Source organism: Drosophila gunungcola, unplaced genomic scaffold (genome assembly GCF_025200985.1).
Source record: "Drosophila gunungcola strain Sukarami unplaced genomic scaffold, Dgunungcola_SK_2 000155F, whole genome shotgun sequence".
Lineage (NCBI taxonomy): Eukaryota > Metazoa > Arthropoda > Insecta > Diptera > Drosophilidae > Drosophila > Drosophila gunungcola.
The window spans coordinates 103,635-118,877 of record NW_026453316.1 but is presented as its reverse complement, the minus strand read 5'-3'; the positions used below and the strand labels follow the sequence as shown (position 1 = coordinate 118,877).

At 39.7% G+C, this 15,243-nt stretch overlaps 3 protein-coding genes across 7 annotated transcripts in view; 2 read left to right on the top strand and 1 right to left on the bottom strand.

Moving 5' to 3' along the window:
- LOC128265786 (flotillin-2) overlaps window positions 1-15,243 on the bottom strand; it is a 114,823-nt gene that overhangs the window by 2,192 nt on the left and 97,388 nt on the right. The window contains exons 3-7 of one of the 5 annotated variants that reach the window (XM_053001994.1): window positions 8,581-8,768; window positions 7,177-7,215; window positions 6,007-6,115; window positions 1,143-1,710; window positions 5-188 (exon numbers count right to left, since the gene is read on the bottom strand). In XM_053001994.1, coding sequence (XP_052857954.1) covers window positions 5-188; window positions 1,143-1,710; window positions 6,007-6,115; window positions 7,177-7,215; window positions 8,581-8,768 — 1,088 coding nt within the window. Of the gene's footprint in view, window positions 1-4; window positions 189-1,142; window positions 1,711-2,336; window positions 2,357-2,562; window positions 3,018-6,006; window positions 6,146-7,176; window positions 7,216-8,580; window positions 8,769-15,243 lie in introns of those variants that run through there. The other 4 variants (XM_053001995.1, XM_053001996.1, XM_053001998.1 and 1 more) reach the window with 4 other exon arrangements.
- LOC128265788 (uncharacterized) lies at window positions 3,806-5,682 on the top strand. The gene is made up of 2 exons (XM_053001999.1): window positions 3,806-3,878; window positions 3,936-5,682. Exon 2 carries the CDS (start codon window positions 3,963-3,965, stop codon window positions 5,145-5,147), a length of 1,185 nt encoding a protein of 394 aa, XP_052857959.1. The 5' UTR covers window positions 3,806-3,878; window positions 3,936-3,962; the 3' UTR covers window positions 5,148-5,682.
- LOC128265779 (glucose dehydrogenase [FAD, quinone]) lies at window positions 9,837-14,823 on the top strand. Its single transcript, XM_053001987.1, has 3 exons — window positions 9,837-10,037; window positions 11,917-12,388; window positions 12,954-14,823. Exons 2-3 carry the CDS (start codon window positions 12,007-12,009, stop codon window positions 14,450-14,452), a joined length of 1,881 nt encoding a protein of 626 aa, XP_052857947.1. The 5' UTR covers window positions 9,837-10,037; window positions 11,917-12,006; the 3' UTR covers window positions 14,453-14,823.

Here is a 15,243-nt window from a genome sequence, read left to right as displayed (position 1 = left end):
CAACCTTCGGCAGCGATTCGAGCACAATGTTCATGATGGCAGCGTCGCCGTACTGCTTATACACATGGGCCTTCATGCGCATACGCTCTGCCTCCGCCTTGCCCACCAACTCGATCGCATGGGCCTCCGCCGATCCAATTTTCCGGATACGCTCCGCCTCGGCACGGGCACCCTCGATGGTCTGGCATCTAAAATAGTGGAAAATGGGTTATTAGAATGGCTTTTAAAACTATTTAGTTCCTTTCCTATCAAAGGAATTGCGCATATCCTTAGAAAACATTTACCAACCACTAAAAGCGCTCAATAATAAATTAATGGATTGAAATAATTTAAATTTACCTCACCCAGCCTGCGATTATTTAAGGGCTTAAACAATTTGAAATGCCACAAACATTCTCTACATTACAATTATTAGCCTTTGAGCTGTGGCTATATATTACTTTTTATTAAATGATGACTGCAATCATTCGTGCTGAAATTCAGTTTATCAACAATAGATAATGGTTAACTACTCGGTACTAAAATGTGACAAAGCTGCATCGTTGGAATTATAGTTCCCATAACAATTATCGTTTTTCATAAATAAAATTCGACTTTATGTACAAACTCTTACCACAAAATATAATATATAAATCATTTATATAATGATTATTTGAAATTCTTGGTTGTTTCAGTTTGATTTTGTTGTAGGTTCTGGGTTATTGCTTGTTGATAAGAGTTGTACTAGTGGTTATTTAATAAGTCACTATAATGAATTCTTAATGGAAACAATGATAATAGAAATTAAACCAAAGACCTAATCAGTTTCAGTTAGGCGACAGAATTGATTTCCCGCTAAGATGGTTACGTTTAACCTCCAATTAATTGATGCTTAAGAATTCGCAATATATTCTATGTGTTCATATTAATACTATAAACGTATTTAAAATCAAAGTCGTAGTTACGGTTGGTATAAGTATTTATGGTGCCCCTAATATTAACCGCTAAAGAATTCGCGATGTAAATGTTAATAATAACAACATAAATCAATTTAAAGTAATAATGTCAATTTCAGGTACGCTATAGTTTAATATTTATGGTTATAAGCTCCAAATACATAGTGCTAAAGAATTCGCGTTCTAGCTTATGTTTATGATACTCACTGCTTGGCCTGGGCGAGGGTCTGGAGGCGGAAGGCCTCCGCCTCGGCGGGCAGCTTGACGGTGCCGGTGAGCTCGCGATCCTTGCGCTGCACCTCTTGCGACTCGATCTCGATCTGCTTGCGCCGCTCCACCACCTCGATCTGGATCTCCTCGTTACGAATGCGCTGCCGTATCTTGGCCGCCTGCAGTTCGTAGGCCAGCTGCGACTCGGCCTTGGCCGTGTTGATCTCCTGATCGAAATTGGCCTTCTGCAGCTTGTACATCCTAGTGTTGTCCTCGATCTTCGTGTCCGTGGAGTACTTCACGTCCATGGCGCTCTTCTCGCACTCTGCCTCACGGATGCCGGCATCTCGGTTGGCCTCCGCCACTCCGGCATCGGCATCGCGCTTGACCACCGCCGTCTGGGCCTTGCCCAGCGAGGCCAGGTACTGCACATCGTCGTAGACATCCTTGATGGTGAACGACAGGATCTCGATGCCCATGCGACCCACGTCAGGAGCGGCCACCTCGCGGACCAAGGCCGCGAACTGGTCGCGGTCCTTGTACACCTCTTCGACTGTAAGCGTTCCTGCAAGGTCACAAGCGAAAGAATCCAATATTAAATGGGTGTCTTGATGGGGGCAGCTAAGTACACATGGCCATTACACAAAGAAAACAAATGACAATTCTCAGGTCGATTCTAAAAATGGCATTTTGTTGATATACAAAAGACCAATCATTTTTATTTTTCATAGGTTAATACTTAATTCTTAGGTAATTTTCATGAATTGATTAAATGATACCCTCAAACAAATGTTAAAAAATATAATAAATAAATATAAATTTGATTTTTTTTGTCAGTCGGATTTAACATTTAGCTTTTTCTTAAATATTTTATTATTCATTTGTTAAAAAATCCATATGGAAAATTAAAAAATATAATAATATAAAATATGACAAAGAAATAGGTATTTAATATCAAAGTTTAGTTTAATTAAACGTTTTTATTGATAAAAAAATATATATTTTGTTGGTTTTGTTTGAAAACAATACGTTACAAATTTGTTTTGACTTACATCCAAGAAATCTAAAACAAATACGTATAGTCTTTATTCAGACATGCAATCATTCAACTTTATATGCAATATACAAATCACGTTTCCAAGTCGGAAAAAAATTGCAATTGCCTTGGAATGGCGAATATCGAGCACGTACTTAACTGGAAGGACAAATTGCTAATTTTTAACTTTGGGAATGATTTGACCTATGTTGGTAAATAAATAATAAATATTATTTAAGTAGTGATAAGTGAACCCTGTTTGGCATGCCGCAGATAACAGACGCGTTGACTATGATAAAAAAAGCGACTAAATGACCACTATTCGGGGTGATATTTTCCTTTGGGGTGGTGGCTCTTACCACCCTTAATCGATGACCTTACCGCCTGACCACCAGCGAGGTAACGCCCACTATCAGGGCCACCTTGAAGACGCCCATCCACACGGCGGACATGTCGTCGACCAACTGTTCCGATGGCCACAAAACGGGGCTCTACTTATTGGATTGCTATCTGCTCTGCGTCCACTATCCAACCGGGTTCTCATTTATTTTTGACGTCATTTGACGCAGTCTTATCGCTGGCGTTGATAAGACCATCCACACTATGCCACAGTGACGTCACTTCAATCGCAACAACAACAAAAAAAGGGGTTCGAGCGGGTTAAAATCGGATCGGTGTGGTATGTCTGAGATCACGGCTGATTTGCTTGAAGAGCGAAGGTCTCCATGGCCACAACAATTATTAATATTAATAATTTTTGACCCCCCCTGCCACGATTTTTCACACGCGATTGAAAAAGCGACAACCAGAGCGTCTCACGATGCGCTTACAACTGACAGCTCAAATTGTCCGGAGAGTCGGACTCGGATTCGGATTCGGAATCGGAATTGTTATAGGTATAAGTATGGGTGTGGGAATCGGTACTGGCACTGGAATCGGGTACCACCGGCTCGCAAAATGAAATTGTAATCGCGCCGCCAATTGGAAACCGCCTTGAGGTCTCGAGCGTCTCGTAAACATACTGTAGACTAAACTATAGTAAACTATGGTATTGTACATATAACGACTCGGGTTCGATGGGCTCATAAACCCTCGACTCGAGTTATGTTTAATTAAAAGCTGTAGATTGGCCATCAAGGTCGTGGACAGGTCTTAGCAAACAGAATGGTTCGAATTGCGAACTCGTAAAAAACCTTTTTCCTAACGTTTCCAACCAAATTGAGCAAATTTTATATTTCATTGTGAGACTTAACTTTAAACAAATGCCATTGGGAAGCAAATGTTTGCCGGAACATTTAGGCGCAAACAGCTGAAACGTTTAAGGTTGTCTATTTCCCTGTTAATTATTAATTAAAATGTACACATTTATCATGACAGTTTGTTGCAATTGCCTTTGGAAACCAAAAACTGGTTATCTAGAAGACTATTGAAAGCCAATCGATAATATAGAAACACCAGGTAGATCTTGGTAATAATGTATTCATAGCACGTACACATTTTACACTTCATATTTTAAATTATAGACATAACTGAAAATTGATGGTGGTCGGTCAGGGAGAAATTCTTGTCAAGTAGGCATTGCCGCTAGCCTCGTCATACTTGTCAATGTCCTAGACTGCGATAGTTCAGTATCATTTTCCACTCCGACTGTAACGCACACCTAAAAATAAATAGCCCAGCTCTCACTTCCGAAACAAGTTATAGATATTATTATTTCGTTTCGTTTCCAGTAACAAAATATTTTCAATTTTTAGCCCACAAGTTGATATATCTCGAAGAGTATGATGTCGTTACGGCGTGCACATGGCGGCGGTCGTGATTTCCTGCAGGAGAACAAGCAAAATGTCTCCCGAATGGAGCCCAATGGTCGCGGCTTGGCGGCGGCCAATGCTCGGCGGGTGCCCCTGTGGCGTCCAGTGGTTCTTCACTATGCAGAGAAGCTGCGTCCCCATATCCAGAGTAGCCAGCAGCTGCGTACACGCCAAACTCACTCCGCCGCCCATGAAGCTCCCAATCTGAGGAGTGGTCTGGCCCAGCCGTATGGCTTCAAGAGTGATCAACGTCGCAGGCAGCCACCAAATCCGTGTGGTTGTGACTTGGATAAGCGTCAGGCGAAGCAAAAGGAGCAGGAGCGCTTGCAGGGTGGCTGGGTGGACCAGCAAAAGGAGAAGGCGCCGAGAAGATGCTGCCAGGGTTGCCACTGTCACCAGACCCATCAGGGTCACCAAGGACAGATGATAACTCCGCATCAGGGTCACCAAGGACAGGTAGTGGCTGACCATCAGGGTCACCAAGCTGAGACAGTGGGTCACCAAATCGCAGGTGACCCCGCAGTGAACCCCAAGCAGGGCGAAGGTGATCAGGCCGATCGCGTTTCTTTATGCTCCCGGGTGTCCCGAATGTCGCATAGATCCCAGAGGACTCCTGATCCTTCACAGGAGAACACCGATCCCGAGGCCCCTTTGAGTGCCCGCAGCAGGGCCTCTGCGAAGACCCTCAAGTCCAAGAGGTCCGTTTCCCAGGAGAGTATTCGCTCGACTGCCACCATCAAGTCGAACATTACAGTGGCCTCGAGAGGCACCACGGTTTCGAAGAGATCTCAAGTTAGCCGTAAGTCAAAGATAATGGAGGTGATGCCGCCACCGGCGCATTTGCAAGATCAAAAGGTCAGGGAAAATAAGATGGTAGAGACCCAGGCACCGGCACAGGGACCGGAACCGGAACCGGCCCCGAAACAGGCACCTGAGGGCTATACCCCACTGACCAAAAATGAGCGGAATGCGGCACTCCAGGATGCCCACTTCAAGTATGGCAAGCTCGTCGAGGAATATAACCATTTGCCCGTTTCGGAGCCAACTCTGCGCGTGCGCAATCGAAAAATGGCCATCGAACGACAGCTGGACGAACTGGACTACGCCATTAATATGTTCGATCAGCCCCATTTGGATATGTATTACAAAAAATGATGCTTGTTAGTGTTAATTACCATTTCGAAATTGAGTTATTTGCCAAACAAAAAAAAAAAAGATCCTTTCTGAAAATGAGCCCAATATAAAAGACTAAACGGAACCCAATCAATCTGAAGAAATAACAGATATAGAATCAAAATGCTGGTTAAAGAGAATCAATTTGAATCCTTTGAACAAAAAAAGCAAAACAAAAGGCAAATGTTATTCAAGAATTGATAAATACAAGAAAGCACCCTAAAAGACAAAAAAACAAACAAACTGAAGCTTAGCAAAACCAAAACATGTGTCAAACGTTAAAAAATTTAACAAGTTACATTTTAAGGCAATTCAAAACCCCAAAAAAAAAAGAATTTTGAAAACCAGAAAACAGGACCATTTGAACATTTGGAACATTTAACAAAACCCAAAAAAAAAATAAATTTTAAAAGCGGCAAAAGATTAATTAATACATTTGTGTTGTGTGTTATTTATTCGGTAGTATACAAAAGCTTTTCAATGTCCGCACCCAAAAGTATGCAACATATGGAATAATTATTAAATCAATCAAACAGAGCTGTAAACAAATCCTATACTTTTACGGATTTTGTTTTCCCTAATCTTTGCTGATCCATGATCAGACTAAATTTAGCCATAACTTGTGTGGGTGCGTAGTGACCAAGATCCATTTTATGAGGCTTTTCAGAAATATCAGATTATGACTTGACACAAATTTAAACCTGTTTTCGAATAGTTTTACTGGTAATTATAATGACGTTAACTAACGACCTTTTATGTAATTTTTCTCAAAAATTTTTATGCTAAGCCAATTTTGATAATTGAAGGTTACTTTCATAAGATCGTAACGGCTGGAACTCACCCAATATGGCCCTCAGATGTCCTTCGAGGGTCTGCAGGATCGTCTGCTTGATCTCCTTGACGCTCTTGCCCAGAAATTGCTCGCTGGCAGTGCCTAGAAGCTCGTCGGCCTGATGGTGGAAATAATAAACATTCATCATCTGTACGTGTGTGTGTGTAGGTGTGGGTGTGTTTGAGTTGTGAGTTTTTTTTTTTTTTTGGTGTGGTTGTGTATATGTTTCCGTAAGTCAGTGTCGGTGTGCATGTGTGTGAAGGCATTTTGTATGTTCGATTGATTGTTTTTTTTTTTTGTTTTATATATTTTAAAATTTTTAGTACATATATTTTTGGTTTGTTTGAGTTTTTGTTTCGTTTTGATTATAGTTTACCCACACACACACGCACATGCACACATAGACAGAGCGAGACAGAGATATATATATAAATATATATATGTATTGTATATATAGAGATATAGAGCGATACATGGAGTATAACGGTATAACAGCAGCAACCAGAGCAGTATAACGGTAGCAGTAACGGTAGAGGAGCAGTATTTTTTGTGGTATTTTTTGGAGTATAACAAATTCGATTTTAATGATATTTGTTGGTTTAATGCGTGTGTGTTTGTTTTGTTTTTTTTTGTTTTTTGGTAGGTTAATTATAGTTGATTTCGTTTACAGTTACAGTTAGTTGCGGATTAGTTTTTTTTGATGAGTTGAACGTTGAACGATCGGTCGCAGGGTTTTTGGTCGATTTGGTGAAAAGAAAGTAGAGAAAAAAGAGAGTAGAACACAGAGATCAACAAGGTTTCGATTTTCGATAATTTCTTTGTATTATTTTGCAGACTGTACTTTTCTTTCTCCTTCTTCTTCCTCCTCAGCTTCTGATGATGATGATTGAATGACTTTGATAAACATAAAATGCATACGTAAATCAAATATATAGGCTTAGAAGGCCCAGACAAAAGCACATGCAATTAATACTTAAAAAAATGGATTATGATCCCTTTTCGCTAAATGTGTGTGTGGATGCGTGTGTGTGTGTGTGTGTGTGGGTAGGTGTTAAGGGTGCTTGAAAAAATATGAAAATACATTTAAATATAGTTTTTTAAAATTTCGTTAGAACGCCAAATAAGCAACAAGAACAGAACCCAGGATGTTAAATAAAATAAATGCAATAATAAACATACCTCGTCGTTATTATAATCGTTATGCTTATACGAAGATGACTGCAAAATCGAATGGAAATAATTAAGTAATAGAACATAATTTTGAGGCAGGCAAATCTTTAGTATACTTATAAATCGATCATAATTCCGACTAACTGGAAAGTGAAGTGTACATTTATTTATATTTTTTGTGCTGCAATCACTGATTTTTGTGATCAGACAAGTGGGGTGCTTTGATATGATAGAAAAACAGTGAGTTTGCTAAGAAATTAGGTATACTTTTAAATATTCCATTGTTTAGATTGGAACTATCCGAAAATCTTAGAAAATCGGATTCATATAGACCATTATTAAGGTTTTGAATTCAAAAAATCAAAGCTAAATAACTTTTATTTACTTTTCACATGGCAATAGTATCGTATGATCTGAAAATCATGTGTACAAAGAAATAGAATTTTGAATTTAACACAGAGTATGGAATGAGTTGAAGATCAACAGGTCCTGAAAACCAGTGAATAAACGATGGAATAATCGAATGCCTTAACCTCCGAGTGATAACGTTAAAACTGAAAAGTGAGAAGACATTGCTAGGAAATGAAAAACTCAAGAAAAGGAATGAAAGACAAAACAAAATCAGTTAATATAAATTATTAATTAGAAAATTAGATTTTAAATAAAACATGAAACTGTCCGAACACGACGGATATGTCCAAAATAGTCAAGTAAAATCACGATGTTTCTGTCACAAAACAGTTCAAGTACAGTCAAAAAGCTAAAAGGAAACCTAATATAAAAATGCAACCTAATAAAAGAAAATATAGTATAAATACAAAACTATTAGGAGCGGAATACAGGTAAAAGGGAATAATTTTGTATAGAAACAAAGGGACAAACAGGTGGGGTGTACAATGAGTTCTAAGTGCTGTTCTACGTCTATGGCTTTTTTTAGGTCTACGTGAGAAGATCGCCGGGATGGATGATCGCAACTTACTTGGCGGTGGTCAGATTGAGAGCACTTGCTAGGCTAAATATGCATTCGATGGGTATGGAGGTTGGATTACTTGGGAATCGGGAGGGAAATGTACAAAACAAAGAGCCAAACATTTGATTAAAGTAAGTTCTCGATACGGATTGGTTATAGAGAAGATATGTATGTATAAACAGTTTGAATAAACGGGTGCAGGCAGGATCCCAACTCACTACTATTTCGGCACTCTAATCAGCTAAGAATATATCGGATATTATACGGGTATACATATCTAGAAACAAACCAACAAATCTTGCATACGAAACTGAAAACGAACTCGGGCAAGCTTCAATCACTTTCGCTCAGATTTGGGGGGTGCAGAGAAGAGAAAAGGGTGGCCAGAGTACCCAAAAACCGGAGAGGAGATGGGCTCAGAACGCCCATGGCGGGGATCGTACCTTCATGATCTTGCACTGGGCCACTCCAGTCACCGTCAGTGGCACACCCTGCGAGGTCTCCACATTCTCGCACATCGGATTGAGGGTCATCACGTTGAGGGACAGTCGCTGCACGTCGGTCACCAGCCACCACGCCCACGCCCATCCGCCCACGATCGTACGCTTCTTGGTCGATCCGCAGCAGCCACCTGGAAATAGAGGAAGCAACACCAGAATGGGTTATCAATTAGCATTACATCTTCAGATATCATAATAAAATATTTTGGTATTCAGTTGCAGCGATCTTAAGCGTACGACAATACTAATACCACGATATTATATGAGATATATCATATATTCAAGCTCCTAATCAAAAGTTCCCATAAGAGCCTGCGGTTCTATCTGTATTTAAGTTACTCTGCTTTTAAGTTACAGTCCATATACGATGATTTCAAATTTATTAATTTAGATCGCCTAGAATATTTTAGGTAAAGCAAATAGATAATTTATATCATACAGAAATGTTTCTTACTAAAACTAGACGAATAATAATTCAATGACGTATAACATGATGAGACAATTTCAAATTTAAGGAATTAGAGCCCCTACAAATGGTATAATATGGTACCTTACATATTCTGTAATCGATAAAGATTCTTTGGTTATACAAAGAGGCAATATAATATGGTGCGGATCCTGTGGATCCTTTGAAACTTTTTTTCTATGATTTTGCCAATTTGGTTTTGTTAGCTTAAAGAAGGTACTCCAAGTCTAGACCTACAAATCTTATTGCCCACTTTAGTGCTAGAAAATTGACGTCACATGCACAGTGACCCACAAAAAGGTGTTGTCAGCAAAGCGCCGCCACCTTTGAATTTAGTGGAGCTTTTGGCGCTGTCCAGTTGACCAAATAGTAAGAGTGAAAGCATTTCGCCGAAGCGTGTGTTTTAATGGTGTGAGCGATGATGGGATGGCTACGTGCCGGCAAACACGTCACAAAGTCCAAAAGTCAATATGGGCTATATATTTTACATAGACATTCAGCCAAACAGGAAGCAATTGTCAAAGTCCAATTGTCCGAATTTCCATTTCCAGTGGACAAAGGTAACGGACAAACCGTCAAAATAGGGGCCCAAAAGGGCAGCTCTATGCTCTCCAAAGAGCCAAAAAGAGAGTTGAAGAGAGAGGGAGCATGGGAGTTTGGGAGAGCGGAGGAGAGACAGAGCTACCATCTTTAGCGGTGTCTTCGGCATTTCTTTCTTCACTTCCCAAGCAAACCTCAAAGCGTGAGGTCGTTTTTTAAAGCTCCGCAAATCCGAATTCAACAATACACACGCTTTTAAATCACGCACGCATGCGCAAAAGCAAATGAAAGAGAAATAAAGTAAAAGAAAAGAAAAGAAAGAAAGTGCGCACAAGAATAAAAACAAACAAATCGCGCTAAGGAATTCGAGAATTCTTATTTTTTGTTCCCCCAAGTGAGTAAAGAGAAAAGAGAGCGAAATAAAAGTGTGCCAAGCGCGAAAATCGTAAAAAAAAAGAAATCAAATCAAACAAAAAAAAGATTTTGGGCTCGAAAACAAAAAAAAAAAAAGTGGAATACGCATAAAAATTCTCCAACGCCTACGCAGAAGCTTTCTCAATGAAAGTGATTCATGCCGCTGTTTAAATGTTATGCATTTCTCTTTGCCAATTGTTTAATAAACCGTTTAGCAAACCATTTTCATGTTGCATTTGCATTTTTGTGTTCAGTGTAGATTTTTTTTTAAATACCTTGAACTTGATCTGTGGGCACATTCAACTCTAACAACCTGTTTACAAAAACAACAACCAACAGCAGGAACAACAACAAGTTTTGTAATTGCCATTGACTTAAACAACAACAAAAAGAAAAACATCATCATTAGCAGTCTCAAATAGTTACTAGACTTTGATTATGTAAAAGATTGGCAAGAGGAAATGTGTTTCTCTCTCTTAACTTCTTCCCGTTTTTAAGATCAACAGAAACAAAATACAGTCAAACTTCCGTTAAAGGCACCATGTTTAGTTCTTATTAGTTCTTAATAAATAAACTATTGAAGAACCACATGTTTTGATATTTAATATTTTGTAATAATTTTTACAAAAATAGTAAATTATTTGAACAGCATTATAAAATATATTATAAAAACTGAACAATATTTTTATATTCTAGAATAAAGTGGTACATTTCTTTTTTCAATATCTGTTACATTTTATAATGGTTGTTTTATCGATAATCATTTTTTCCCTTCTTAAGATGTTTGAAACTATCAATTATAAAACAAAGTGGTGTAGTTTTTTTTCGTTATCAATATCGGTTACATATTATAATGATAACTATATGAATGAAATTTAAATTGGATTTAATGAAACCAAATTCGTGCTATAGAAGTTGCACTGTATACACGTAAACTGGTTGCAAGTGAGAGGAGTACGTGTGAGTGAATGTGTTAGGGAATATGTGAGTGTGCATCACAATTGTTGCATGCCGTTCGACCGGGAGTGAAAAGTTGCCAGCTGCCGCTTTTTTTCAGCCCAGCAAAGTTTTATAATAGACTGGGAGATTTCACTTTTATGCGGGAGGCCCCTCAACCAAAGACGCCGCATCACACTTCCCTCTCTAACCCAAAGCCAAACTCATATTACACTTTTTTTACATTCCAAAACACTGGGTGCAGCACGTGACGCGAAAGATTTATAAAACATAGATGAAAAATCGTTGGGAAAAATAACTTAAAACGGGTTCAATAGCCACACAAAATTTAATTGCCATAGTTAATTAGTAAATATTTAAGGTAATACTTTGGTGTTTATCAAGTGTTTAGATCAAAACTATTTTTGCTATATAAAATGGCAAGCAAATTCCTTCGGAAATAATGCTTATGTATTTTAACAATCGGTTTTTAAAGTATAAATATAAAATATAAATCTGTTATAGTATCTGTTATTTTTTAATACTCCTAAGCAAGTAGAACCTTTTATTGCCTTCAGATATAAGGGTAATGGTTTGCATGAATCATTAACTCTCAGATTTATCGATCACGATTATCTTAGGTCGTAATACTTCACAGAGTTGAGGGAATCCAATGCGAAGACGCAGCCAAATGCATGCATAACAAATGCATGTTACGAAATTGACGCCATAAAAGCGATGCGATCGTGATCAAAATATTGAGTATGAAAATCGCACCCTATAACCCGATTACATACAAAATGTCTATGTCACTTTTCATGTCATGTCCACTTCTCTGTATTTCTGTATTTCTTTATTCCCCAAAACCCACTTCTTTGCTCCAACTTCTCTTAGTAACCCAACAATTTTGATTGTCATTGCAGCCACGTTCCATCTAAACTTGGTCGACCTATATATATACTGTATATACAAGATCCATATAGGACAGACCCCATTCGATCCCGACCCAGAAAATGAGCTCGGCGATCGTTGGAGCCGCCTCGGCAATTGGAGGAGCGGTGACGGCGGCCACCAGCAACAGTTGGTTCATCCCGATGCTGATGGCCGCGGTGGCCTATTTCCAGTACGAGGAGATCATCGATCCGGAGTCCAAGCCGAGTGACATCGGTGGCGACGACATCCTCGACCACTATGACTTTATAGTGATAGGAGCCGGATCGGCGGGGGCGGTGGTGGCGAATCGCCTCACGGAGGTCGAAAATTGGAACGTACTCCTTCTGGAGGCCGGCGGCGATGAAACGGAACTCACCGATGTCCCTCTGATGGCTGGCTATCTGCAGCTCTCGAAGGTCGACTGGCAGTACAAGACCGAACCATCGGGTACCTCATGTTTGGGTAAGTACATTTTATTGGCTAAGAGTTTATCAGGTTTTTGACAAATTTTTTTTTTAATAAATAAAATTCATACAATTTTGATGTCTTAGTCACCTTCAAGAATCCTTTGACTACTTGCCAGACTTTTTTTGTTTGCTTTAATTGTAAAACAAAATAAACAATTTTTGGCAGATCTACAAAGAATATAGGAATCAGCCACTACATTCATACAAAAATAAATATAAAATGGTTGGGAAGATGAGAAAATGAGCCAGTTGCCTGATAAAAAAATTATTTTAAAGCAACATTTGCAAAATAAATATACATGTTGGTATATTGAAACTTGGATTATGATCAAATTAGAAATCATGTCACAACTTTATAATTTTTTTAGTTTAATGTACAGTTGTTTTTTAATGTACAGTCTCTTTTATTAAGAGCAGCATTTTCGAAATACTTATACATATGGGTATAGTTAAAGTTTGATTTAGATCAAAAGTTTTAAAGGCGAAATAGAAATAAATGTATATATATAGATATATATAAATATAGATATATAACTAAATCTTTTTTACTTATTTTGCAGCCATGCAAGGCGGACGTTGCAATTGGCCCAGGGGCAAAGTCTTGGGCGGCAGCTCCGTTCTCAACTATATGTTGTATTTGCGGGGATCCAAGCATGACTACGACAACTGGGAGGCCATGGGCAATCCCAGTTGGTCGTATCGCGATGCCCTGTATTACTTCAAGAAGTCGGAGGATAACACCAATCAGTATCTGGCCAATACACCGTATCATGCGACTGGCGGTTATCTCACCGTGGGCGAGGCCCCATATCACACTCCATTGGCGGCCAGTTTTGTGGAGGCGGGTGTGGAGATGGGCTACGAGAACCGGGACTTGAATGGCGAAAAGATGACGGGCTTTATGAATGCCCAGGGAACCACTCGTCGCGGATCGAGATGTTCCACTTCGAAGGCGTTCCTCAGACCCGCCAGATTGCGTCCCAATTTGCACATCTCGATGAACTCGCATGTCACTCGCATTATGATCGATCCGGTGACTAAACTGGCATTTGGCGTGGAATTTGTCAAGGATCAGAAGCTCTACCATGTGCGGGCCACCAAGGAGGTGGTTCTATCCGGTGGATCGGTCAATAGTCCGCAACTGTTGATGCTGAGTGGTGTGGGACCGCGCAAGGAATTGGCCAAACATCGGATACCGCTGATCAAGGAGTTGAGTGTTGGTGAAAACCTGCAGGATCACATTGGCCTGGGTGGGCTGACTTTCCTGGTGAATCAGCCGGTGTCCATAGTGGAGAACCGCTTTCACACCATGTCAACCGTACTGCAATATGCTGTCTTTGGCCAAGGACCTTTGACCATTCTGGGCGGCGTGGAGGGTTTGGCCTATGTGAACACCAAGTATGCGAATAGCTCGTTGGATTGGCCGGATATTGAGTTCCATTTCGTCTCCGGATCGACCAACTCTGATGGTGGTGCGCAGCTGCGGAAGGCTCATGGATTGACCGATGCCTTCTATCGAGCTGTCTTCGAACCCATTAACAATCGAGATGCCTGGAGCATAATACCCATGTTGCTGCGACCCCGCAGCGTGGGTAATATTCGACTGAGGAGTGGCAATCCCTTCGACTATCCCTACATCTTCCCGAACTATCTAACGGATGACTACGATATGAAGACCCTGATCGAAGGCGTAAAAATAGCGGTGGCATTATCGCGAACGAAGGCGATGCAGCGATTTGGGTCTAGAATTTCGAGCATCCGATGGCCGGGATGCGAAAAGGTGCCCCTCTTCACGGACGCCTTCTGGGAGTGCATGGTGCGGCGGTATACGTCCACCATTTACCATCCCGTGGGCACCTGCAAAATGGGTCCCTACTGGGACAAGGATGCAGTGGTGGACGCCAAACTGAGGGTCTACGGGATCCGAGGACTGCGCGTGATCGATGCCAGTATTATGCCCAAGTTGGTGTCGGCCAATACGAATGCCCCGGTTATTATGATCGCCGAGAAGGGCAGCGACATGATCAAGGAGTTCTGGATCAAGAACACCATTGTCTGAACGAATCCTCTTCGTAGAGTAGTTAAAACCTAGTTTTTATGAGCTGATTTCTTGACTAATCCACGAAATGATCTAAGAATTTAGAACAGTCTATTTCCATACCATAGTTTAGGCTCTTTAAACTTCCCGGATTCGATTTGAACTTAATTCTTAGAAAACAGTTTTACTATTAGGAAATCAGTTCATAAAAACCAGGCTTTGTACATTGAATGTCTGTGAATATGTTTGCCTTCTGTGAGTGATCAAATGTCTGGACCAAGTGTGAATGCATGTGAGTGTTTGAATTAATTTTAAATGTCTTAGAAATAGAGCTTCCCCACAAGCTGCTGGCCCATCCAAAATTAATTATATTGAACTTTACTCTTTCCATTTTTTTTTTGAAGTATTTTGTAAGCACTCCCTTGTATTTATTTTAATTTTATGTGAATGAAATAATAAACAAATTAAAACACATTATTTCTGTGGTGGCTGTTAAGTTGGTCAGGGTATTGTTTCTTATAGCTTAAATTTCAATTAGTTTATTATTTTATAGCTTCCCTATCTTCGATAAATAGAATTCTTATGTGTCGCTGTTCGATAATTGATTTATTCCAGATAAGTGAGTCTTATTTCTATCGCTGATACTAAATACAATTTTTTGTTGGTTAAAGTTCAAGAACATTAAGATTTGGCAGAACATTTAGGTCGATTGTTCATCAATAAGTCAGAAATACGTTATTGATATGCAAATATTTAAGAAAACATTTTTTAGCTGTTCATTTTGACAGCTTTTTTCTACCTTTTGCGGTATA